The sequence below is a fragment of the Papilio machaon genome, chromosome 18, assembly GCF_912999745.1.
Source record: "Papilio machaon chromosome 18, ilPapMach1.1, whole genome shotgun sequence".
Taxonomy (NCBI): domain Eukaryota; kingdom Metazoa; phylum Arthropoda; class Insecta; order Lepidoptera; family Papilionidae; genus Papilio; species Papilio machaon.
Genome location: NC_060003.1, coordinates 3,960,418 through 3,985,980, shown reverse-complemented (window position 1 = coordinate 3,985,980; position 25,563 = coordinate 3,960,418). Strand labels below are relative to the sequence as shown.

At 33.6% G+C, this 25,563-nt stretch overlaps 2 protein-coding genes across 5 annotated transcripts in view; one reads left to right on the top strand and one right to left on the bottom strand.

Moving 5' to 3' along the window:
- The window catches only part of LOC106721157 (atrial natriuretic peptide receptor 1), a 110,343-nt gene that overhangs the window by 50,492 nt on the left and 34,288 nt on the right, over positions 1 to 25,563 (bottom strand). The window contains exon 1 of one of the 4 annotated variants that reach the window (XM_045682249.1): positions 11,007 to 11,181. The exons of 2 other annotated variants lie outside the window; for them this stretch is intronic. The gene's annotated coding sequence lies outside the window, so the exon portion shown is untranslated. Of the gene's footprint in view, positions 1 to 11,006; positions 11,182 to 25,563 lie in introns of those variants that run through there. One more of the 4 variants, XM_045682250.1, reaches the window with a different exon arrangement.
- Positions 21,147 to 23,124, top strand: LOC123721937. The gene is made up of 2 exons (XM_045682251.1): positions 21,147 to 21,858; positions 22,935 to 23,124. The coding sequence occupies exons 1-2, from the start codon at positions 21,157 to 21,159 to the stop codon at positions 23,046 to 23,048; spliced, it is 816 nt and encodes a 271-aa protein (XP_045538207.1). The 5' UTR covers positions 21,147 to 21,156; the 3' UTR covers positions 23,049 to 23,124.

The following is a 25,563-nucleotide window of genomic DNA, read 5'->3' as shown; positions in this document are numbered from 1 at the left end:
ACCAAAAACTATAAATGATAGTAACTATTTCTTTTATTATTAGTTAATAGCTGTTGCCGGCGATTTCATTCATTCATGAGAATGTCTATGGACAGAATCACTTCGCTATTTTGGCGAATTTACTAGTTTACCACCTTTATACTACAAGAAAATTACCTTTATACTATGAGTTAGTTGCCCATATGCTATTGCAGACTGTAATGTATATCTCTAATAAATTTCATATATATGCTTTCAGCCGTTTTGGACTCACATTGTAACAACATTCTTAAATCGATCTTTCTGAGTTTCGAATTTATAATATTAGTAAGAATAGTGATAGTTCCTAGAGGTTATTAAATTGTAATATATTACGTAACAAACCTTTATATTATATAATACGATAGTAATATCTTATGTAACGGCCGTTATTGGACGCTCAATTTTGCAAACAGCGGATAAACAAACTTAAAGAGTAATTTTATGCACAAAACATTGCATTATCTTTTGCATATTAAATGAAAAGTGTTAAAATTTACCTATTTAAATACGCTATTATTTTGAAAAAAACAACAATCTAAGTAAAACAATGAAATTTTAGTATTATGGGAAAAGGCCAGACGCTAGTCGCGTTTCCAATTTCGGCTGATCACGTAGATACGATCTCAAGGTGCATTATCTACTACCAATAATCGTTTCCTTTTAACTCGTTACAGATGTCTACGGGTAACGGTCACTTCCCTATTTTAGCGAAATCACATAGCTATATGTTAGTTTGCCACCTTCTACACAAAAAAAAAAATACTTCATGGTTACCTCGCGGCTACCAGCTTGTCCCTGTTTAAAAAGTATTTCCGAAATCTCTTTGTTAAAAGATTTGGATTGTTATACTAAAAATATAGTATTATTTTGAGTCAGCTTAAAATAATATTGTTAAATATATAACGATGACGAAATGGGAATAATAGCTGGGGTTTATGACACAGGAATTACGTGGACCCTAATTCAGTACGACATTCTAACTCGGCTTATTCACTTATATCGTAAAAGAAATCTTGTCTTTATAGTCACTTGTGTCTCTCGTGTCGACTGTCTGACCTAAGTGCCCTGACAATGACCGACTATTCTTCGTTATTGAAATAGAATAGCTTTTATTTTAAAATATTTTATTTTATGTCTTCTCTAATGTAGAAAATCTATTAACCAATCAGCTTATGAAAAATATTGATTCTTATTTTGGTTTTCGTTAAGCGATATTTTTTTACTATATTTATTTTCGATACTAATATGCGTTTATTCCATATTCATGCATCCATCAAACCATCATTAAAAGAAATCTCTTATTTTCTCTACAGTAAATACATATGTTACTTTCATATTCATTACAAACAAAATTATTAATTTTTTAGTCCAATATCCGATACATATTTTGAACAAAAACTATCCCATCGATATTTAGCACAGGCATTTTAATTACTATCAAATTGACGCAAGTTTTTCTCGTACGAAGCAATTAATGAGAGAAAGGAATTTTATCCACACGCCCAATCAAGTACCGATATCGAGCAGAATGTGGCGAAACCTTTCGCTACAACAACTTTTGAACAATTTTAAAATGTAACGGAACGCTCTGGTCAAAAGAAACCTGTCCGCGGATTGCATGAATTACATTTTTAAAAATTCAGAATAGACCGGTTTCGACATGCTACAATTTTTTTGAAATTATGGTTACAAAAAATTATGGTGAAACACTTCTAATTATAATATTATTTTGACGGGTGGCTACCAGTTGGCAACCATATAACTTTATATAATAGAAAAAGTTGTCAATGTCATGTCTTATTACAAAAAAAAAGAAACATGAAATTTATCACGTTTATTTTGCAAGGAATTGACTTCGTTAAAATTGTTTTGCAAGAAAAGCAATTAATTAAGATAATTAAGGAATAATTGTATGAAAATGTAAAAATAAACCGATTAAAATGTGAAAACAACATTGTTACATTTAATTTGATTAATTTTAAATATTGTCAGTTATTAGATTTTGTAGGAAGCTTTTCTTTTACCTGACAATAAGTTAGAAGATATCGTTAATTTGTTTTCCTATTTACTTACAAACGCTACTTCTTTACACTAACAAATCTTGATACTTGTTTAAGTTATAAGATATTGCCGTCTTTCTTATAATTAGCGTTTCATTTCTTTTATCAAAGCCCTAATTTTATTTGGTATCTATTTTATGTGGTAAACAAACGTAATTACAATAATTGGACGGTCTCTAAGAACGTACCTTAGTAAAGATTCAGTAAGAGATACCTGAAAGACTTTTTTAAAAACCATTGAAAAACTAAGACTAAATGTTAAAACTTTTCTAAGATTTATTTTTTATCCGACTCTTTGACAGTTGAATAAAAAATAAATCTGAGTAAAGTATGCATTTTTTAAACATATTCATATACATTATATATTTCTAACTTGAATAACTATAAAACATTGAATTTCATATGAAAATGGTAAAAATTTTTTAAATTTATAAATATTTTTTAACATCAACGATGTTTTATTTGTAAATTTATCGATAGTTAACACATAACAAAGAACAATTAACAAGCTAATACGTATTTTATTATAAGTAATGAAAAACATAATTAAATGAAGCCAATAGACAATATTGGTATTTCGCAACAAATAGAAAAAAAATACCTTCGAATCCAATAAACATTACACTGAAGTTTATTTGAAATATTACATACTAGCTGTCGTCCGCCACACCGTCCGCACGGAATAGAAATAAAACTTATTAAATAGCCTATGTGTTGTTTCAGAATATGTTTAATAACAATGCCAAATTTCAGCGAGATCCGTTGAGGCGTTCTGGAGATACCTCTTAACAAACATCCTTCCATCCATCTAAACATTCTCAATTATAATATTAGTAAGATTACATTTTCCTTACCGTGAATTTCCATCGTCGGTTTTTATTGAAATATTTTGTCATCCCTGTTTATTTAAAGGGAATAAAATGGAGAACACTATACTTTTATGCTACTGTACTATAGAAATCTACAGAAAGGATGAATCCCAGAGGACAAGGTTACTCGAATTTCGACTACTTTTAAAGAAATCAGCTTTCACTAAGGAGTATATGATACTAGTATAATTTCCTTACCCTTTTCCTACGTTAACGTAGTAGAGGTCTAATGACCCACGATATCTTGTACAATATAAAATAAATATTAATTTGAAGAATAATATCTGGTTAAAAGTCAATAAAATTGTAGGAATGAAATTATTGTTACTCAAATGTTTAACTACGTCCATCAAAAACTCTTCCGTATTACAGGCTACAACGGTAGAGACAGACTGAAGAAAGTATGGATGGATTGTGTGGAAGTATATACGTAAGAAAGGATTGAATTCATGTATGACCGGCTGATAGAAGTATGTGGAAGAGTACTACTTAAGGAAATGGACAGATTGATGTTAAGGTTCATATTTTTATATATAACTAGCTTTTACCCGCGTCTCCGTCCGCGCGGAATAAAAAAAAAAAGAAAAGAAAACGGGGTAAAAATTATCCTATATCCTTTTCCTGGTTCTAAGCTACCTGCCCACCAATTTTCAGCTAAATCGATTCAGCCGTTCTTGAGTTATAAATGGTGTAACTAACACGACTTTCTTTTATATATATAGATTTCTGTACCTATAAAAAACCATAAAACACCATTGTAATTAACACCACTGCGCTTCGATTTGAATACTTTTAGTTATTTGCGTTATGTTTTATATTTTAGACCGTTGATAAAAACTTTTTAATGTAGTGTATATTATTATTCGAATAATACTGGTGCCGAAAAGCTTGCCAAGATCGGAAAATGTTGCATTTACTGCATTAGCACAGACTATAAAAGATATTTACGATATATGTTGGACAACAAGAATACGCATTGCAATAATAATAAAAATGTCTGAAAATAACTCGGTAGTGTTTTGTTTTTAAAAAAATGTGAACATAGCACTAAACTGATTTTGAAGTCGGCTGAAAAAGACCATAATTTTCAAGGTGAAGAATAATTCTAATGGGTTCTCGCACGGTATAAAATTATAATCACAATTAAAATCACATGACTCCTAGGTCACGGATAAAGACAATTAATATTTTCTATGGTTTAATTACATCAATACTTTTTATTTCCTCGCATACACCAAAATGTTTTCTTTCAAGAAAAACAGTATTTTTGTTTAATAACGTATTTCCATTTTTTTATATTACAAAGTGGCAAACGAACAAGCGGCCACATGAATTCGCCGAAATGGCGAAGCGACCGCTGCCCATAGACATTCGCAATTGCAGATCAACGAAGGAGGGAACGCACAAAAAGAGAATATTTAAAATTCCTATGCATCTACTTTATCAAATCCACATCCCCTTCCCATCCTTTCGTTATAAGAGAAGGGTGGGAAGGGAAAGAGGACTAAAGTTAGGCTTCCGGCACCACACTCATCAGACGAAACGCGAAATTACTTCCACTTCACGCCTGTCTTCTGTGTGGTCGTGGTATTACACCGGGCGAGCCGGCCAATTCGTGCAACTGATGTTGTTGTTTCTGGCGTCTACCACTGTTAAAGCCATTTTAACATTCGCCATCGATTGTAGCCGTTTCTACTAGCTGTCGCCTAAAATGTAATCAATATGTTCTTCCAGACTACGTTCTACATCTGTGCCAAATTTCATCAAGATCCGTTAAGCCTTTGTGCAGATACCTTCAAGAAAACATCCATCCATCCATCAATTTATCTAAACTTTTGCATTTTTAATATTAGTAAGATATATGCTCGTCTGCTGTTTTTTTAATTAATAGACTATTTTTTGAATTCCTATACATTTAAGATATGATAATAATAATCTCAGAATGAATGATAATTTTGTCTATTTTTTATTTCGAGGCCACGGTAGGAACCAGGAGCGTGTGGCGTCCTCATTGCAGGTGGACCGACGACATAGTTCGCACGGCGGGAAATTGTTGGATGTGGAAGGTGGAGAACCACGTACTGCGGAAAGCATTGGGAAAGGCCTATGCCCAGCAGTGGGCAAATAAAGGCTGTTGATGATAATATGTCTTTTGTTTTAAAAGAAATATAATGAGAAATAGACAAATTTACTCTCTTTAAAAACATTAAATTGCTTATATCATCTGTGTAATATAGAAATTGTAAGGAATACATCCATGTATTTTTATTCACTGTTCTAAATCCCATACAAAAAATTGGGTCCTTTCCTTAAAAAAAGGTGCATGAACATTTTAATTTAAGCTCGTGTAGGAAGCCGTATAGTCGCAGTACGGCATCCCTTTATCACGGCCTCGTAACTACGAAATTTTTGGGTCGGATTGAACATGACGTGATATTAATCAGGAAAGAAGGCAAATGTTTTCATGTGAAAAGATTTTGTCTCACTTCAGAGTGGTATTTTATTAAAACTGGGCTACTCGTTTGAAAAAAAGAATAAATAACAATTTGATTAATAAGAATTGTTTTTATTTAAGAATTATATTAAAAGTTGTTTTTCTTTTTGAAAGACAGATTTGCATTCAAATTTATTTTAAATTTAGCTAATTAACTATGCTTAGATTTAGCATTTAAATTTATGATAATTAAATCATGTTCTATTAAGTGCATTGCGAACTACGCAGTTATGTTTAGTGACATTATCTACAAATGAATCACACGTGTTTGAATATGCGCTATAAATAATGTGTAAAATAGCGCTCAAATCAGTACCTACTTACCGTTAAATAGTTCTTTTTGAATTAAATAAACTAATTATACCGGTATCTTTTAAAACTTTTTTACACGAAGCAAATAGTCGCATAAATGTATGTTTGAAACGAAGATGAATAAATTGATCTGAGCCATTACACAAATAAACTAATGAAACGGACACACTAACCATCCTCAACATATCCGAAATTATTTAGTTCGTGACACGAAACACAGTAAACATGTATGAAATGCTAAATGTGTTATTGTGTATTTTAATTATATGAATACAACGATGCTAAAATAGTTACGTTAGCAAATAATACACGATTATGTAAATACTTACAACTATTCAGATGTAAATGCTAACATTCATGTCTTATATTTCAATTTCCTTTTAACGTTTGACGTATCATTTTTTTTATTTTGTTTAGAATGCAAAATATGTATCTAGGGTAAATGTGATGCTTCGATTGCATGACATCGAATACACGAATATATAAAAAAGGATCATCTTCAGTTAATCTTACTAACAAATGAGAAAGTTTAGATGGTTTGCTAGAAGGTATCTCCAGAAAGGCTGAACAAATCACGCTGATATTTGATTTGAATATAGAACATAGTCTGGAAAGCGACATAGGCTACTAATTAAATATTTTTTTAATCCCGAGCTTACTTCGCTGGCTCAGCGACCCAAAACGGGCCTTGGTCTACGACGCAAGAGATCAGCGAGCATTTAATTAAATGATAAAGATATAGATAAATTACAGATAAATTTAGGAACTAAACTGATTTCGGAACGAATTGGAACGAAGTTTCTTATCGCGCGTTGTGAAAGGGGGCTAGACGGAAAAAATTCATACGAAAAGTTGTCACGACACTTTTTGCTATATCACCATGGCAACGACGTGACAATATATAACGAAAATTCATAGAAATAAAATGTACTTCTTGTGAAGACTTAAGTTTTTTATGCATAGAATAAACATTGGTTCCTTCACTAATTAATTGAAAGGAACTTCGTTCCATCCGGGTGTCCCTTGAAACCTCTCAAGTTTTTATTATTTTTTCACTATTTTTTACTACTTTATCAAAAAGTATGTAAAAGTATATTTAAAAAGACAAATAATCTGTAATAAAACGTTTATAATTTTTAATTTAATGGTAATATGCATCCATTTATCAACAAAAAACATCAAAGAATTCCTCGCTACATAAATACCCTTAAAATTGTTAATTAAATTCATCTACACGGACCGCCGTGATTGGTGGATTACAAACACATTTTAAACTTCTAAACATTGCCGAAAATTCGCTAATAGAATCAAAGCTCTTCAGTGATTTAAATATTATTTATTTCACCAAATTAATTGCGGTAGCATATTAATGATTTGGCTTGTTACGATAAAATGAATAATCTCGAACTTAATTTATTCGAGTTGAATTAAGTCTATCACATAGTATTAAAATTTAAGCAAGAATGTTAATTATGGATTCATCCATCCATTCAGCCTCAGACCTCTTCTAAATAATAGTAAAGAGTTCAAAAAAAAACAATATCAACTACTCATAAATAGAGTAACTTTTATAAAGGCTCCTGTATACAATATGAAAGCTAAAGCGTATTAATATCACGTAAAGTAAAAAATATAAATAATATAATTTTGCATTTCCCTATTAAAGTTTCATCGTAAACCAATCAATTTTCAAGCCTATTTATAAGTCATATTTCTTATGAGAAAGTTTTAAAATCTCATTATTTAAAATTACCATATTTGAATTTGGAACAATAACATAACTCTGGACAGTAATCAAAATATTACCAACGATAGTCACGTACAAGGCTGCTCACATTTAAGTCGGGTACCGTTCATAAATAATATGAAATATGATGCCTACTATATGCAATATAATATGACTGATAATTGAACACAGTGAAATTAGTATTCGCCCAATGCTCGAAATTCAATCACAAATAAATAAATAGCTTTCAGCAATTTTGCGGTCATTATTCGCGCAATTTACTTAAAAAAAGGGGTACAAAGATTTCGTTTCACGTATTAATATATGCGAATATATTTTTTGTTCTTTATTTTATCTTGCAACAATGATAGTAGGCTCTACTATTTCAAATAACACGTATTTACGTGTGATACTAGACGTTTCAAAAAGGAAAATTAAAGATTTTTAAGAAAAAAGACATAAAGTGATTTTAATAAAATATTATTTTAATCTGTTTTACTGACGCTACCTATTTTCCTACGTAAGTTTAAAACTTATGTCGTCATAATATGACGTGGGTTAGTGCACATTCTTATAAGAAACATACTAATCTAAAGTTTATATTAGTATTATAGAAGAAAGATTAAAAACTCAAAAACTACTTGATCGATTTGAAAATTCTTTTTCCATTAGAAAGCAATATTAACACGGAGTAACATGGGCCATATTTATAACTATAATTTTTTAATCCCACGCGGACGACATGCGGGTAAAGGCCAGTGACATGAATGTAATGACAAAAAAATCAAAACTAGATTCAAAATTAAATTATGCTATAACTCAACTGAACTATTATTATCGTTAACGTTAGCTAATTCAATTTTTTTAAACAATAGAAGTACAAGTTACTTTACACATTGTATGTTTGAATCTTAAGTAACAACCTTCAGAATATGATAATAGTCACGAATATATACATGATATGGAATCAATGGAAAGTAGCTATATTTTATTGTTAACTATCTTGAAGTATGTAATAAATTTAATTTAAAAATAGACTAGTTTCTTTTAAATGAACCCAGAACAAAAGTTTCTAAATTCAAAAGCAGAATTATTTTGAAGAAGAACGTATGCCAAGTACAGAGAGGTTATATTTTAAACCATCTATTATTATTTAACTCGTTAAGTAAAATAATCTGTGAGTAAAAATCTTACTAATATTATAAATGCGAAAGTTTAGATGGATAGATGTTTTTGGTTCGTTTACTACAAAACTGTTAAACAACCGCCTTGTGGAATGTTCCGTATAACCGGTACGACTAAGGGTTCTCCAAGAAGCGGGTGTATAACCTTTTCAAAGGCTGTCAAAACATCATAAGTTGGCAAACGAGAAAACGGTTACCAGAATACGCCTAAATAGCGAAGCGACCGCTGCCCATAGACATCCGCAATCGCAGATGCGTTGCCTACCTTTAATCGACATATCTTAGAGATATATCTTCCATTTCATAGAGGATATATCTTCTTCCTATGCGTCCTCTCCTGGGAACATGGACTAAAATTAGGTCTCCGGCACCACACGCATCAAACGAAAGGCGAAATTGCTTCCATTTCACGCCTGTCTTCTGTGTGGTCGTGGTATTTCACCCGTCGATCCGGCCCATTCGTGCACCCAACAAATATTGTTGTTGCGGGATCTACCACTGTCAAAGTTTCTCTCAAGGTATGATGATCACCTCGGAGTTCTCGCTGCCCGTTTGCCACCTTTTCTTATAAAAAAATGGCACTGAAAAAATTTTAGCACAGACTTAGATTACTAGCTAAAATAGAGCATACTTACTAAGAATTTTTATTTATTACATCGTGGAAGTATTTGCGAACAAAATCTACAATAATACAATAAAGCTATTTCAAAACTAAACCAATAATAACTTTTTGAAAAAAAAAATTGAAATAGCCAACATTATATTATCAAGTCGATTATATGCAACTTGGACGACATGACTTATTTTTCTCGCAACATTGTTAATTAACTTTCATGATTATCCGTGGGTTTCCGAGTCCAAGATCTCTGTATAAAAATACTGTCATCCTTGTCATTACCTTTGATAAAACTGGATAACAATATTTTTAAACGGAGATTTTGGTTTTAGAAATACACGGTTAGTAATATATGTTTATTTCTCAAACATGTTAACCTATTCATTATTTTAAATCGTTTTAAAACGGTAAACTATTTGAGAATCAAAAATTTGCGTCGTTAAATATTATGGAGATTTCGAAAAATTTAATTTATTCTTATTTTATTGGAACAGAAACTACTAAATAAAATTGATAGTTGTATAATAATACCATTTCTATGTATCTAGAGTTTTATTTCCAAGTCTGTTATATATCAAACAATATTTCAAAAAAGGAATATTTTACTTTCAGAACAACTTTTTTTTTATATTTTAAGGTGGCAAAAGAGCAAACGGCCACCTAAATTTGCCAAAATAGCGAGGCGAACGTTGCCAATAGACATCCGCAAATGCAGATGCGTTGCCTACACACAAAAACAAAGAAAGTGGATATTTCCCCTTCCTATTCGTCCCCTCTTTTGCCAAATCCACTTCCCCTTTCTTGTACGAAAAGGGTGTGAAGGGAAAGAGGACTAAAATTAGGCATCCGGCACCACATTCATCAGACGAAACGCGGAATTGCTTCCACTTGACGCCTGTTTTCTGTGTGGTCGTGGTATTTCACCAAGAAAGCCGGCCTATTCGTGCACACATCAAATATTTTTGTCGCGGGATCTACCACATTACTTGAAGATTAATTTTCGGCTTTTCATAAATTCATCTTTTATTCATTCATCTTACTAATATTATAAATGCGAATGTTTGGATGTATGTTTGTTTGAAGGTACCTCTGGAACGACTGAACGGATCCTGATAAAATTCGGCGCAGATGTAGAACATAATCTGGAAGAACACATAGACTATTTATATTTATTTTAATTTCGCGCAGACGGAGACACTGGCTTAACATAGTATATTTGATTAAGACGATTGATCAATGTTGGTCCCCCTGTTTTTGTCGAGAATTCTTGAAATTATATTGCTTCCGACGTATTTTATTCTTTACGAGATACCTATTTCAATCTTCTATATCTAATGCCAAAATCTTAAAAGATGCATATCCCGATGTTGTAATGATTTAGTGTCTGGGGAATCTAATAATAGATCTACGACGTTTACGGCACCAGGAAGTTGGGATTTTTTTCTGTTATCCAATCAAAAACCATAATAATAATATGACAAGATTTTACCTGTAGCGTGGTTTTGCAAGTCAAATACAAGCCAGAATTCTAAAAACTCAAAAAATACTCGATAATTATGTACAAGGATAATTTCCTGCTTAAACAGCGTAAGTTATTCTCCTTAACTTTACAACAAAAATTAAAAAGAAACAACGATCATCGCTCTTATAACCTTAGAATTAATTATAATATTTCAAAACGTCACAAAAAATTGTGTTCGCTTGAAATTTTAATTAATACAAACATAATAAAAAAATACACAAGCGCGTGGAACAACTTTATACACACACAGCACAGTGGTATTTTTAAAATAATCTAACCATACTTTAATAAATTTTTATAAAGGTAATATTCACAATTCGCGGAGTGTGCGTTATTTCCCGCGCAAACGAGCGTGCGACGCGAGCACACTTGTACCCGGCCAGATCTCGACTGAGCCTTGCTAAAAGTAATGTAACACGACTCATTCGTTTTTCGCGAAAAGAACGAAATTTAATTTAATGTAATATAACCTTTAGGTAACCGGTTTTAATGGTATCTCAAAATAAAAATTCTCCAAAAATAACACCGGCCTGTTTAGAAATATATTGTAAAATCATTGGGAATTTAAAACTGGTTTTATAACTTGGAAATCAACCTATATTAGAGTTTTAATTAGTTTTAAGAAAATAAAATCCTTTTTTTAATAAGACAAGTATCAAAAATAAATGTACCTATCTAGCCTGCTCTTTTTTTTAAACGTATGAGAATTGGCATATTCTTTTTGTACATGTATTTCGTCAGCAGAAAGTCACGATATTATTATTTTTTTACAATAAATATCTGATACTAACACATAAATAATTCGGTTTTCTTTTTCTACTTTTTAATACAAATCAATCAACTTTATATTTAGAAATCTAAATAACTAATTAAATATAATATTAAACTATTTCACAGTACATAGGAGTAACTCTCAGATATCCCAAAACAATAAATCCAATAGTTGACCTCGGGTATGTAAATAGGACCCTTTTGTTAAGACTAAAGTGTTTTTCAAATTGATAAGTTTTACGAACGGTTCTATAGGGACCTGATGAAAGTAAAATTTATCTCAAAATCCGCTTCTCTTCGTAGTCAATAGACTTTTGTTTAATGTAAAGAGTTACTTTGATATGATAGTTTTGACTCGAGTAGGCTGGCTCGTTTCAAACTTCAGCTATTCAATGATTGTTACTAAACTTCGTTTGGGCTCACTGTAATTCAGGCCACTCATGTTAGAATTTGTTTCATAACGAGACCGAATTGTTTTGTTTTATTTTTAAACCGAGTTTCATAGTATCGATATAAATAAACAGTTTTGTCACACATTCGCTATGGTTTGCTTGTGATTTGTATAAGGTCAAAACCATCATGCAAAGTCTGAATAAGTTACCTTTAACATAAACTTTCTAAAGACAGTTTATATATTAAAATTTCTGTAAATTGTCTTCAGTCTGTGTTTATTTTCTTAGCTATTATCATTACACTAATACCCGAAGCGAAAACTATGTACACCTTTTTTTTTAATTGTGTATTTACACAAGGCACAAGGCCCCTCGTATGCGAAGCAACGTAAATCTTCGAAATCCGACTAGTTAAGTCGCCAAGCGACTTACGCAATACAGAGTCATAGAGTTTCGTACACAGCGCGCGATGTCAAGATCGTTGTGAGAAAAGTCGCTGCAATTTTCAAGATGGCGGTGCAAATCTTTACAGTTGACATGTGATCTCTATGCCTGTACTCACCAAATAGACGACTCGCGTCGAAGATTCAACGTTATGTGTACAAAATGCGAGCAACGCGGTTCTTGCAACACAACCGTAAATTAGTTTGGAAGAATTATGTTGCCTTGTGTACAAAGGGCCTTACACTGTTGGTTAGATTATATAAATGACTGCGCGCACATTAAAACGCATGTGGCATTTCTGTTGTGCTCAGAATTATATACCGGCTTCTTTTATTTATGTTAATATTGAATATGTCATCTGAGAACTTGATCTTAGATTTCCTCTTAGATTTGGAATTCATTAGTTTATCTGGTTTAAATCATGGACATTAATTTATATAAAGAATAATTTAAGATATTATAATCCTTATGGATTATAATATCTTAAATTATTTTTTCTTGTCTACTTGTATTTAGAACCTAAATAGCAAAAAGACATTTTAGAAATCAGAATAAATATTAAAATAAATCACAATGTCCATCTAACAATAGGAACAATCAAAGACCGAAAACACAAATCTGAATGCAACAACTAGAAAAACAGGTTAACAATACCTTTTAACTTTTGCCCATATTCGGTTTTCAACGAAAACACCTAAAAGCAAGCAAATTTTCAGCGTTTCAAGGTTGTATTATTTTAAATCATTTAAATGTAAATTTTCAACACAATGAACAACAATATTGCAATAGTACGTTAATATATTTAAAAGAAAACAGATTTAACTAGCGAACGATACAGACTATATTTTAATAGTGGCAAACGTGAAAAAAACCACCAAAATCCGCCAAAATAGCGAAGTGACCGCTGCCCAAAAACATCCGCGTTCGCGGATGTTGCCGAACTTTAATCAATAGAGAAGGGGACGCATTGAAAGTGGATACTGTCCCTTCCTCGGCATCTCCTCCTCTTACAAAACATTTTTTTGTCAAAGTTTATGACAGACATGACAATTTGTTTAATACAGAGATTTTGGTATTAGAAACCCACAGTAAGTGATTTAATCATTTTGCCTTATTTAATAGATTAGTATAGAATATTCTCGTTCATATATTTATAATCTCAAAGATGCGATAATACAAATAAATATCAATAATCAAGTAAATGTCAATAGGTTAAGATTTATTTGCTATTACAATAAACGTAAGCCGACACTCTAGACGTAATGTTTCCGCGAATAGTTTAAAAGGTCAAGCAAAGCAACTAAAGCCGATTAAAATAAGTCATGCTTTGAACATTGCACAGAAAGGTCTTGATGTAGGATTTTAAAACAATATCATTTGTTATCCGATTCGAAGACTGGGTATCCCTAACGGGTAGAAGTTTTAAACGACGTATTAAAAAAAACAATTTGTAGTCAGGTGTAGGTGCTATCATCATCATCATCATCAGCTCACTATACGTCCCCACCGAGGTGCTCGGAGCTTACCCCAAGTTAGGGGTGACTAGGCCATAGTCAACCACGCTGGCCAAGTGCGGGTTCGTAGGTGCTATACCAGACTATAATCTATCTCTAATACAAATTTCGTCCTAATTCGTTTAATCGTTCTGGAGTTACGTAATAGCAAATTTTAGCTTTCTCATAACATTAGTAAGAAGTATGTCTTAGTATCGAATACAAAATTGCAATGTTCTAATTTTTATCACACTGCGTTTACTTGTATTACATTTGACCAAGTAAATTAACTTGAATGAATAAAATCCCTATTTTATCCAAGGTTATTGATGTACAAATAACTCGAAACTAATTAAGTACGAAATTATCGAAACGGTTACGTTAAAATTGTTATCAAAGAAAATGAGTCCATACGCTAGGTTCAAGGAAAAAATTTGTTCATGGAATGTAATTTTGTATTTAAATTTCTCTTTTATAAACGCGATTCCGATATTTAAATGAAATAAAAATTCAATTAAAGATATCGAGACCACTAGTGACATTTTTATACATGTAACACAAAAAATATGTTAACCATAAAAATTATGTCCGTCTATATCCGACAAATATAAAACAACGATTTTTATCAGGCAGGGTCGATAAGAAAGATTAAATGAACATTAATACCTTAAGGTATTATGTAAATTGTAATAATATGGTAATGATCATTACACCTTATGTTGAATTAACATTTTAACAAAAAAAGTACCTATTTTAGTACGCGAGAGCTGAACCAGGAAGGTACGCTAGTGTATTATTAAATGTCAACCGACGACCAGATCGAACAAAAGCATCTTCAAAACCAGATACTCTAATGCTTTAAATAATTTAGTCGATTTGCATGAAAATCACGCTAATAATAGCGCCTCATTACATTAGTATTCATTTATGTACCTTAATTTTTAATAGCAAATATTCTGTTCGAAAAATGATCGTTGGCAAACTTGATGTTTAAGCCAAATGTTTATTGAAGTGTTCACTACTATGGATACATATCACAGCTCTACAAAAAAAAAAGTTTTTTTGTTGTCCTGGATATCATCGCACATTTTTACGTTTTTAAGTGCCCAGATTAAGAAAATATTCATGAAAGTTCTCAATGAGCTCGTATTTTCATGATTTTTGCATATCTTATATTTTGAACAATTATCGGTTTATTAAAAAGAAAATTTAATTTTCCAGTCATTATTAGACTTCTGCGCAACTTTAAAAAAATATATATGAATTTCCGGATAATTTAGGAAATTATAGTGAGGAACAGGGAGAGCGGTTTCACCAAGATCTAAAAGTGATGGAGGAAAGATATCAGGGTCGATGGGATTGTCACATGATGGCAGATTACTGCTGGTCTTTGATAAGAGATTGTCCCCTGAAAAATTATAAAAGAAAAGCTCATAAAAGGCGTTTCATGGAAATATTAAATTTTTTGACGTTTTCCTCTTTATTTACTACGATGTATCCTAATTTCTCAAAATACTTCTGACATTATAAATATATTTTATTGAATTCAGGTGACCGTTTGCTCGTTTGCCACCTTTTCATATAAAAAAAAAAATATCTGTTATTTTATTTCTCGTTTTTTGATTTTTGTAATGCAAAATGAAAATTAAGATTTAAAAAAAAACAGAGCAAATCTAACAAAATCATTGATAGTTTCATGAATTGTGTGCATAAATGATTTTGGGTTCATTTTCATATATGAAGCAACAAACCCACTGTGGACCAGTGTATTATTTTCCGTTCATCTTCCATTACAAAATCTGATATACACGAAATAGACAGCATTACAACGTTAACAATTATTATTATTATTATTCTATATAATTTTACATCTTAATTGGAAGTACTTACATTATTTAATAGCAAATATTAAAATACGAATCACGTTTAACGTTGCCGACGATAATTATTCGGCGTGAAATAATTTAATTATTTATATTATACCTTTGTTACCCTAATATGAAAAATAAAAAAAAATATGAAAAGAATATGTGAATGTAGATTTCTATCACAATCTGAACCCAAGAACTCCATTGTTACTTTAGCTCGGGTTATCTTATTGAGTTATTATGTATGTGTGGCTTTTGTTTTTCGTGTTGGACAAAATTAAAACGTCCCTAATAAATAATTCACTAAAACAGAGCCCAATCGCAACAAATTGAAATATATTTTTATTTACTTGTTTACATCGTACGAGACACAGGCACAGGCAAACATTTGCCTTGTTACTATTTCTAGACATTCTCTAACGCACTTAATTAGATTTCAGCCTATTGTCGTATCCGCCATAAAAGATCAGAACACATGTTTTATACACATGTACCATTAATGTTTTTAGAGATATACGAGTACTTGTGGTGTGAAAACATAAAAAAATACTAATTAATGGCAGCTATACGCAGTTTCTGTGAGATCTTATGTGAAATCTAATCAGATTATGTAAGTTAGCGTCTATCATAATCCCTTGGTAATTACACAAAGCCATCATTTTCATTAAAGCAGTAGCCATAATAATTGAAATTTACTATCAAGGGATTATCTATTGTTCAGGCGGAATCACGGACGAAAGCGCAAGCATGCCCGTGGCCTCCCCACCATGCGTAGGAATAACAGAGGGGTTTAGTGGGTATGCTTTCCATCCGGAAGAGAATCCCACATCACTACCGCCTCCCCCCCCCGGGGCGCGGAGTATGCATACAGCATCTCACAATGAAAAAAAGGACTATCTATTGTGATAAAGAAGTAACAACAACAACCATAGTGTTAACTACGTACAATAATTAGGTCAAAGTGATTCCAGAATTAGGTAAGACCCCGTAACATAATAGCCATCCCTTAGCGACTTATTCTTTAACAAATATAATGAAAAAAATATGAGAAGGAAGGAAATTTGTTAAATATTACTTTATATAACTACCTACAAGTTAAATCTGACGTTGAGTATAGTTGACTTGATAATAAAAAATCAAAAATTATTTGAAATAATTAGATTTTCTTAAACTATCATATCTAGTCTTGCCATCACACTTCTCCCATACGACTTTCTTACTTGCTTCTTTGTATACTTTAACTTCTATTAAATATTCAACACTTTTAAATCTACGTTAATTAATTATGAAATTCATGACAAAGTCAAACAACTGGCAGCTTCAGAATTTCTCATTATCAAAGACAAAGTTTTTGTTTCATTTTCTCTGTCTTACATAATGAAGTATCATTGTAAAAAAACAATAACAGTAATATCAAATTGTTTTTCATAAAAAAGGTTAATCTTATAGTAAAACATTTTAGAAAGTCCATTTATGTATTTAAAAACATGTAATGAAATAACTGAAATATTGAAAGTTTTAATTAAAAGTAAATGTAACCGAAATATTTTGTTTTCTTTTTTTTTAAGTTGAGAAAGGTGACAATATCTTTTGTTGCTGGCGTCTACCACTGTTTCTGCAACATCTTTTAAGGGTCTTCGTACACAAGGAAAAATAAATCTTCGAAGCGATCCGTACGCATAACGCTGAATCGTCGACGAGAGTCGTCTATTCGGTCCGTAGAATCATAGCGACTACACGGTTAACAAGAATTAAAAAAAACTGTATAAATTTGGTCTGCAACCATGGAAAACGAATGACATTGTATTGCATAAGTAGCTAAGCGACTAAAATCGCCAGGTTTCGAGAAGTTAGGCTCTTCGTACACAAAGCAACGTAAATCTTCGAATACCCGCGATTTGAGTCACTAAATGACATACGCAATGCAATCTCATAGAGGTTCGTACACAGCGCGCGTCGCCGGCAATTCTATCTGTCATCGCTACAGACAGTCGCTCGCAACCCGTTTGTCAAGATCGTCGAGAGATAAGTTGCTGCAATTTTCAACATGGCGGAGCAAATACAGATACGATACAGAGAGCGGAGACAATTGAAATTTAGTCGACAGGCATAAGCCTGTACTGACCGAATAGACGACTCGCGTAGGTGATTCAACGTTGTGTGCACGGAGCGCGCGCAACGCGATTCTCGCGTCGCAACCATACAATGTTACTTTGTGTGAAGGGCTAATACATAAAATTAGTTGACGACTCTTAAATTAACTTTAATCAATTAACAAGAAGCTCGAAAAAAAATTAATTTCAAGGTAATAAAATAGAGTATTTCATGAAAGGATCAAGTTACATTGTAAAAGTTTTATTTTCAAATAAAATTCCTTTAATTGTAACATTCCCTTCTGCCTCCTATCAAGCACTTCAATCTCAAATATCTCCTAATCTCCTTTGTACCGCATTTATTTTTAAGCTTTATAAATTTCACGTTTGACTGTATTTTAAATACAAGAACAATTCAGAAAATACATAAATACGGCATTTTGAATATATTACCATAAAGAAAAGATGAAAGACAAATATACGAGATTTTTATTTGATTTTGAATAGTTTTTTGTCATTCTTTTCGCATATTTACTTCTCCGGATAGGCGTGTCATATTTATCATTATATTCTCTAATTATAAAATATAAATCAGATATAAACAAGATGTCCGAAAAAGAAACAAGACTATAGATTTCTTGGCTGAAAATACTTTTTTTATATGATAAATCATTATGTTTTCGGTCAATCGTTTGTTGTCTTATATTGTACATCCCTATATATTTCTTTCGTTGCCTTTTCTTTAATTGCCAACAGAATATAGCCACGTTTAAAAATAAAAAAGTAACAGTATTGAATATTATATGAGATTAATAGTATTTCCGTTACGACTTGAGGAATAAATACAGCGAGTAATGTTAACAGGTCAACATTAGTTTTGTGTTTAAATTAACTAAAAATAAAAAGCAAGCGTGTTCTTTATATTTAAAATATTTTTTTTGTCCAACTGTACTGCCGTTTTAAGGACATTCAAATGTGTTCGTTAATTTCTCGATATTTTAACCAATTTTAAGTGCAACGTGAATTCTAAGTAAAAATGTTTTTGCAGTTACATCACCGTAAGACAATTTGCGGAAGTAAATGCTATTGAGGTATTACTCTACCAATGAAGTAGGTAACACTGTAAAGATTTATTCGAACAGGATGAAAAGATATTGCTTTGAGATGTAATTTTTATATTGAATACACGGAACAAAACTTGGTCAAATTAAGAACAATTAAATTAATTTGTGTGTTATGTACCTATTTAATTGACATGCTCATGTCAGATTTTAATTTAAAAATATATTAATTAACTTGTGAGAGTCTGAATTTGTAATAAACAAATAGTGATAATGACTGTAACAACTTAATATGGAGAAGGCTTCTATAGAATTCAATATTTATCAATCGAGTAAGGCGTGCGTTGCTACATCTTAGAATAATAAAAATCGCAGTATAATATACAGCGTCATTTGGCAACAAAAGAAAATGGATAACATATAACTAGAGTCTCGAATGTAATACTAAAATATTCTAAAACTGAATTCTACATCTGAAAACCGACACTAGGCAATTGTATGTCCCGTAAAAAGACCGAGTGTCTGACCGAATCCATGTATTTAAGTGATATCGAATTGTGCGAGAAAAAAGAAGACGAGGTAGACAATTCTTTACGCTCTTACTTTAGCGTTGACGATTTTTTTTTGTCAGTTTTAATTATTTAATAGCAACTACTTCAATCGTCTTAATGTTTATTTATAGTTCATATCTCGTTTAGTTCGTAAACATATTTTATTTATTTATTCACATGTTGATTAAAAAATATTCAACATCATGAACATTTCACTGCATAAATGAAGCGTCAAACTCATTTCACGCTAGAGGGTAATGTACTTATTTTGTTTTTGCTGATATTTTTTTCATAAATCTAGATTAATTCATATACTTACTTCATTGTATATTTACACACAATTATGTATATGTTACATATTATGGCTGCTCCAGACGCTTAGCGTTTCCTACAAATAGTCACAATCATCAAACACGTGCTGTTGCGGCCATGACATCTGTCGCAGCCCTAGAAACCTGCTTTCAGCGCGTGACGTTGAACCGAACATCAGCACCTCGTCATCGATGCAACGATTGGTCTGTCAATCAATCGTCATACATTGACCACCAATTGCAGTACGATTGGCAGGCCAATCCTGTGCTTCGATGACGGGGTATATAAGGCGATGACTGTGCGAATCGCTCTCTTCTTCCCAGCGCACTTCGAAAATTAAAAGTTGAAATTCCACACACGCAGTTTCATTTTCAACATTGGTCCATTCGAACCGGAGAGCTACAGTCAATACTGAAGAAAGAAGAAGAAGCGCAATTTATGGTTCATGCGAGTCGTCGTCGAGACCGCAGCCAACAGTACAGCGTGCCGCAGCCAACAGTACAGCGTGCCGCAGCCAGCACCGCATCAGTACCGCACCAGCAACATCGTGAGTACTCCACACAATGGCTATCAAAGCGGGTGTCGAATTGAATGCGGAATTAGCTTCCTTATCTCGAGATAGATCCCCTTACAAAAGCACGGAAGATCTCACATTAAATCAACTCGTGCGAAAACGTGGTGTCTTGAAAGGTAGATTAACTAAATTCGCTAATCTCATTCAATCGTTATGTGCAAACGATTTAACGGACGTTCAATTAATTGACTTGAATTTACGCATTCAAAGTGCTAATAATTTATTTGCCGATTTCAATATAGTTCAGACGCAGATAGAGGAGTCGGCTACTGACGTAGATCTAGACGGGCAGCTCGAACAACGCGAAATGTTCGAAAACATTTATTACAAAACGCTCGCGCAAGCCCAAAGTTTTATTCGAAACGATGCGGTCAAAAATGAGAATGCGTCCAAAGTCCACAACTCCAACATTAAGCTACCGACGATCGTCATGCCCACCTTTAACGGCCAATATGACCAGTGGTTGGAGTTCCGTGACACGTTTTTATCACTAGTACATAACTCACGCGATATAAGTAATATTCAGAAATTTCATTATTTAAAATCGTCCCTAAAGGGTAGTGCCGAAATAGTTATTGATTCTTTAGAATTTTCTAGTAACAATTATGAAGTCGCGTGGGATCTGCTTTTAAATCGTTACGATAATCATAAGTTATTAATATTTAATCACGTAAAATCTTTATTTAATTTGAAAGCTGTTTGTAACGAATCGTCTAGTTTAATCAGGAATTTAATTGACAGTGCAGACCCCGATGTAAAGCGTATTATTATGGAGGATTTTTACGTGGATGACATGATAACGGGTCACGACGACAAATTTCAGTTATTACAAATTTGCGAACATATAACGGAAGTACTTCACTCGGGATGTTTTCCATTACGTAAATGGTTATTTAATTTTGATTGTAATAATGCGGAATTTTTAGATTCAAAGACTTCACACTTAACTTCAAAACCATTTCATTTAGAAGAAAACGTCAACGCAAAGACGTTAGGTCTCGGATGGTGCAATATTCGCGATACATTTTATTTCGATACACAATTTAATAACACGTCACAAAAAATAACAAAACGTTACATCATGTCTATTATATCTCAAATTTTTGATCCATTAGGATTATTAAGCTGCGTGACCATAACCGTCAAGGTGTTACTGCAGCGCCTGTGGTTGCTGCAAATCGACTGGGACGACGAGGTGCCCAGCGACATCAGGCACACATGGCAGGCTTTCGTAAGCGCGCTGCCTACACTGCGGACGTTACGTATACCACGGCATGCTATTGGTGACAACCCTATTTATGTGGAATTACATGTGTTTTCAGATGCGTCAGAGTCGGCGTACGGCGCTTGCGTGTTCGTGCGGACGGTCAACGCCGACTCCACGGTCGCTTGTAACTTGCTGTGCTCCAAAAGCAAGGTGGCGCCTCTCAAATCCGTGAGCATTCCGAGACTAGAGTTATGCGGTGCCTTACTAGGGGCTAGACTGTGCGAAAAGGTACGTGACTCGCTTCGTTGCCATATAAGCAAGGTCATATTCTGGTGCGATTCTACTATAGTGCTAGGCTGGTTACGCATGGCGCCTAACGCCTTAAAACCGTTTGTCCAAAATAGGGTAGCCGAAATCCATGACTTAACGAAGGAATCATTATGGCGACACGTACGGAGTAAGGAAAACCCAGCCGACATGGTTTCGCGAGGAGTTAGGTTGGAGGATCTGCCCTCCTGCACAAATTGGTGGCACGGACCAACATTTCTTCGTGATGTAGAATTCGATAGCACCACGGTAGACGGCACGTCAGAGCCTCAAATTCTAACGGAAGGTTTACCTGAGTTAAGACCGAAACCCGCACATTCTTTGATAGTCGAGACGAGTTTTCCTAATTCGCTATTTCCTTTTCATAGATTTTCTTTACACAACCGCATGAGACGCGCCGCTGCGTATGTATTGCGTTTTATTCACAATACGCGCCATAAGCGCAGCCGTATGACAGGCAACGTATCTGTCGACGAATTAAGGCGGGCAGATACAATGTTAGTACGCTTTTCGCAATTAGAATCCTTTCCTTCGGAATACAATATAATCAGCAACGACAAACAATTAAAGGGTAAACATAATTTGGCTAAATTAAATTTATTTATTGATAATCAAGGAGTCCTACGAGTTGGTGGGCGTTTAACTAATTCACGTGAATTTTCCTTTGACAAAAAACATCCGATATTAATTTCAAGTAAACATTTGTTCTCATTGTTATTGTTTAGGCACGAGCACAAGCAGTTAAGACACGCTGGCCCACAAGCACTCCTTTACACCGTGCGTGAGACGTACTGGCCGCTCGGGGGTAGAAGCCTGGCAAGACAAATTGTTCATAGTTGCGTCACCTGTAGGCGGTTTAGAGGCAAAACTATTACGCCCATTATGGGCGACTTGCCTGAGGAACGAATAACGCTAGCTTTTCCTTTTTATCGATGCGGAGTTGATTACGCCGGACCGTTTCTCATTCTAAACCGTAAAGGCAGGGGCTCTAAACTTGTAAAATGTTACATTTGTTTGTTTGTTTGTTTTGTTACCAGAGCTGTTCATCTAGAACTAGTCGGCGACCTCTCCACAGATGCGTATCTCCTAGCACTGAAAAGATTTATCGCACGTCGCGGCAAACCTGCCGAGATCCTTTCAGACAACGGTAGGAATTTCGTAGGACTAATGACCGAATTCAGTAAATTTATAAATAATTGTTCTTCGCACATAATAGATTACGCAACTTCCAATAACATTAAATTTAAATTCATTCCGCCATATTCACCCCACTTTGGTGGCCTTTGGGAGGCTGGAGTAAAATCTTGTAAACATCATCTGGTGCGGTCACTCGGCAAGGCGCATCTTACCTTTGAGGAATTCAGCACAGTACTAGCGCAAATCGAAGCCATCCTGAATTCCCGCCCTTTAAGTCCTCTGTCCACAGACCCAACTGACTACCTCCCCTTAAGTCCCGCTCATTTCCTAGTTGGTCGACCTCTCACAGCGCCCGCCAGCGAGGACTTCAACGACACGCCTGCGCTAAAACTTAACAGATATCAACGACTCGAGCAGATCCGACAACAATTTTGGACGCGATGGGCGAAAGAATATATTTCGGAACTACAAACCAGGAACAAATGGAGGCACAACCAGAGTTCACTTCAACCCAACACACTAGTCGTAATAAAGGACGACAACACTCCTCCACTCAGATGGGCCTTGGGTCGCATCGAAGCGACCTATCCAGGGAAGGACGGCGTCTCCAGGGTGGCAGACATCCGGACGGCTTCGGGAGTGACGCGACGTGCCTTCTCCAAAATCTGCCCACTGCTAGATGACCTCACTACGTCTTCTTTGGAAGCAGGTGCTTCCAAGGCCGGGGGCATGTTGCGGCCATGACATCTGTCGCAGCCCTAGAAACCTGCTTTCAGCGCGTGACGTTGAACCGAACATCAGCACCTCGTCATCGATGCAACGATTGGTCTGTCAATCAATCGTCATACATTGACCACCAATTGCAGTACGATTGGCAGGCCAATCCTGTGCTTCGATGACGGGGTATATAAGGCGATGACTGTGCGAATCGCTCTCTTCTTCCCAGCGCACTTCGAAAATTAAAAGTTGAAATTCCACACACGCAGTTTCATTTTCAACACGTGCCATACACCAAACACAAACAGACATCTTTTTTGTCAAACGTCCACGTTTGTCGAACATCGTTTGATTTGTATACAAAAACTGCGGAGTCGCTGATCACTGGCACACACAGCGAACACCAAACAAAACAAGCAAACACTAAACAAAAACAGGCAAACACCAATCCACACATTAATGTTTATTGTTTGCTGTTCACCGTTGCGTTGCGGGTTTTATACTTTTTTTATTTTATGTTGCTGTCTATATGGATTTGTATACAATAGTAAAATTAAAATAAAATAAATCCGCCGTAACGAAATGCGGTATGTTCAGCGAAATCGTAAAACCACGCAGAGTTTAATAATTAAAATTAAAATGTTCTAACTATGAGTACCAAATAACAATATGTAACTAGTCGTGTTTCGTCCCACGCTTTTAGTTGATTAAATGGCTTCCTTTGTATCACACGTACATATTAACCCTTGCTCCCATCATATTGCTATGACATTTTCTGATTTCACACTTTAGCATAAACTTTATACGTTATATTTCTACCTAATATATGAAATTAAATTACCTGTTAGCAAATATATTGACACTCTCATAACTTACGTTAATTTAGCTCATCGTAATTCGAAAACAATTTCAAAACTAAAGTCGAGTAGAATTAATGTTAAATTTAATAACACACTTCCAACGAAAGATTCATATGAACCAAAGCTAGTTGTTAATATTAGACGTTAAACAGAAATGTGAAGTAGCCAGGCAATATTATGAAAAAAAAAATTTGTTAATATTCTTTAAAATAAAAATTAAATTTACTATTATTTTGGTAATTTTTTAACGATCTTAAAAGCGAATCACTTCAGTTTGTATCAGGGTTTCATTGACAAAAGAAACTCCTATTGATCATTCCATTAGAGATGTTATACATTTTTTCCAATTATTTTAAACAACAATAACAACGAAAAATTTACATGACTAAAATCTTTCGCAACACAAAAAACATTGTTTCCCTTATGCATATTTTTTTTTAAATCAACCCATCGCTAGTTACGAAAACAAAACATTTCAAACTGAATATTATTTTTATATCAAAATGCAGTAAAATATTAAAATAAAGCTTATTTCATGTTTCAATTTGTTAGATAGATACTTACTGTATTATTCCAAAAAATACCGTTAGATACCGTTTAGTGAACATGTATTTCTAACCCTTTGAATGCTGCTGATTGATATTATTAACGTCAATGTGGTGATATGTTTCACCATAAATATGTATACCACAATGCTTTCGGTATAAGTACTTCATTATTTATTTGTAAAGATCGCATTTCGCAAACCTACGCATAATAATGTTTCAATGGTTATGATTTGTCAAAAGTCCATGCCCCGTCGGGCGCGAGAATTAAGGTGTAAAAAGGTTGACGTATGGTTTAAACTGAAAAGTATTTGAAACACTGCCTAAGTTTTTTATGGTAAGGTCCTTAAATTGCAAATGACATAAAATAATTTTGCCCGTTGTTCAAATAGTTAGTTAAATAAATA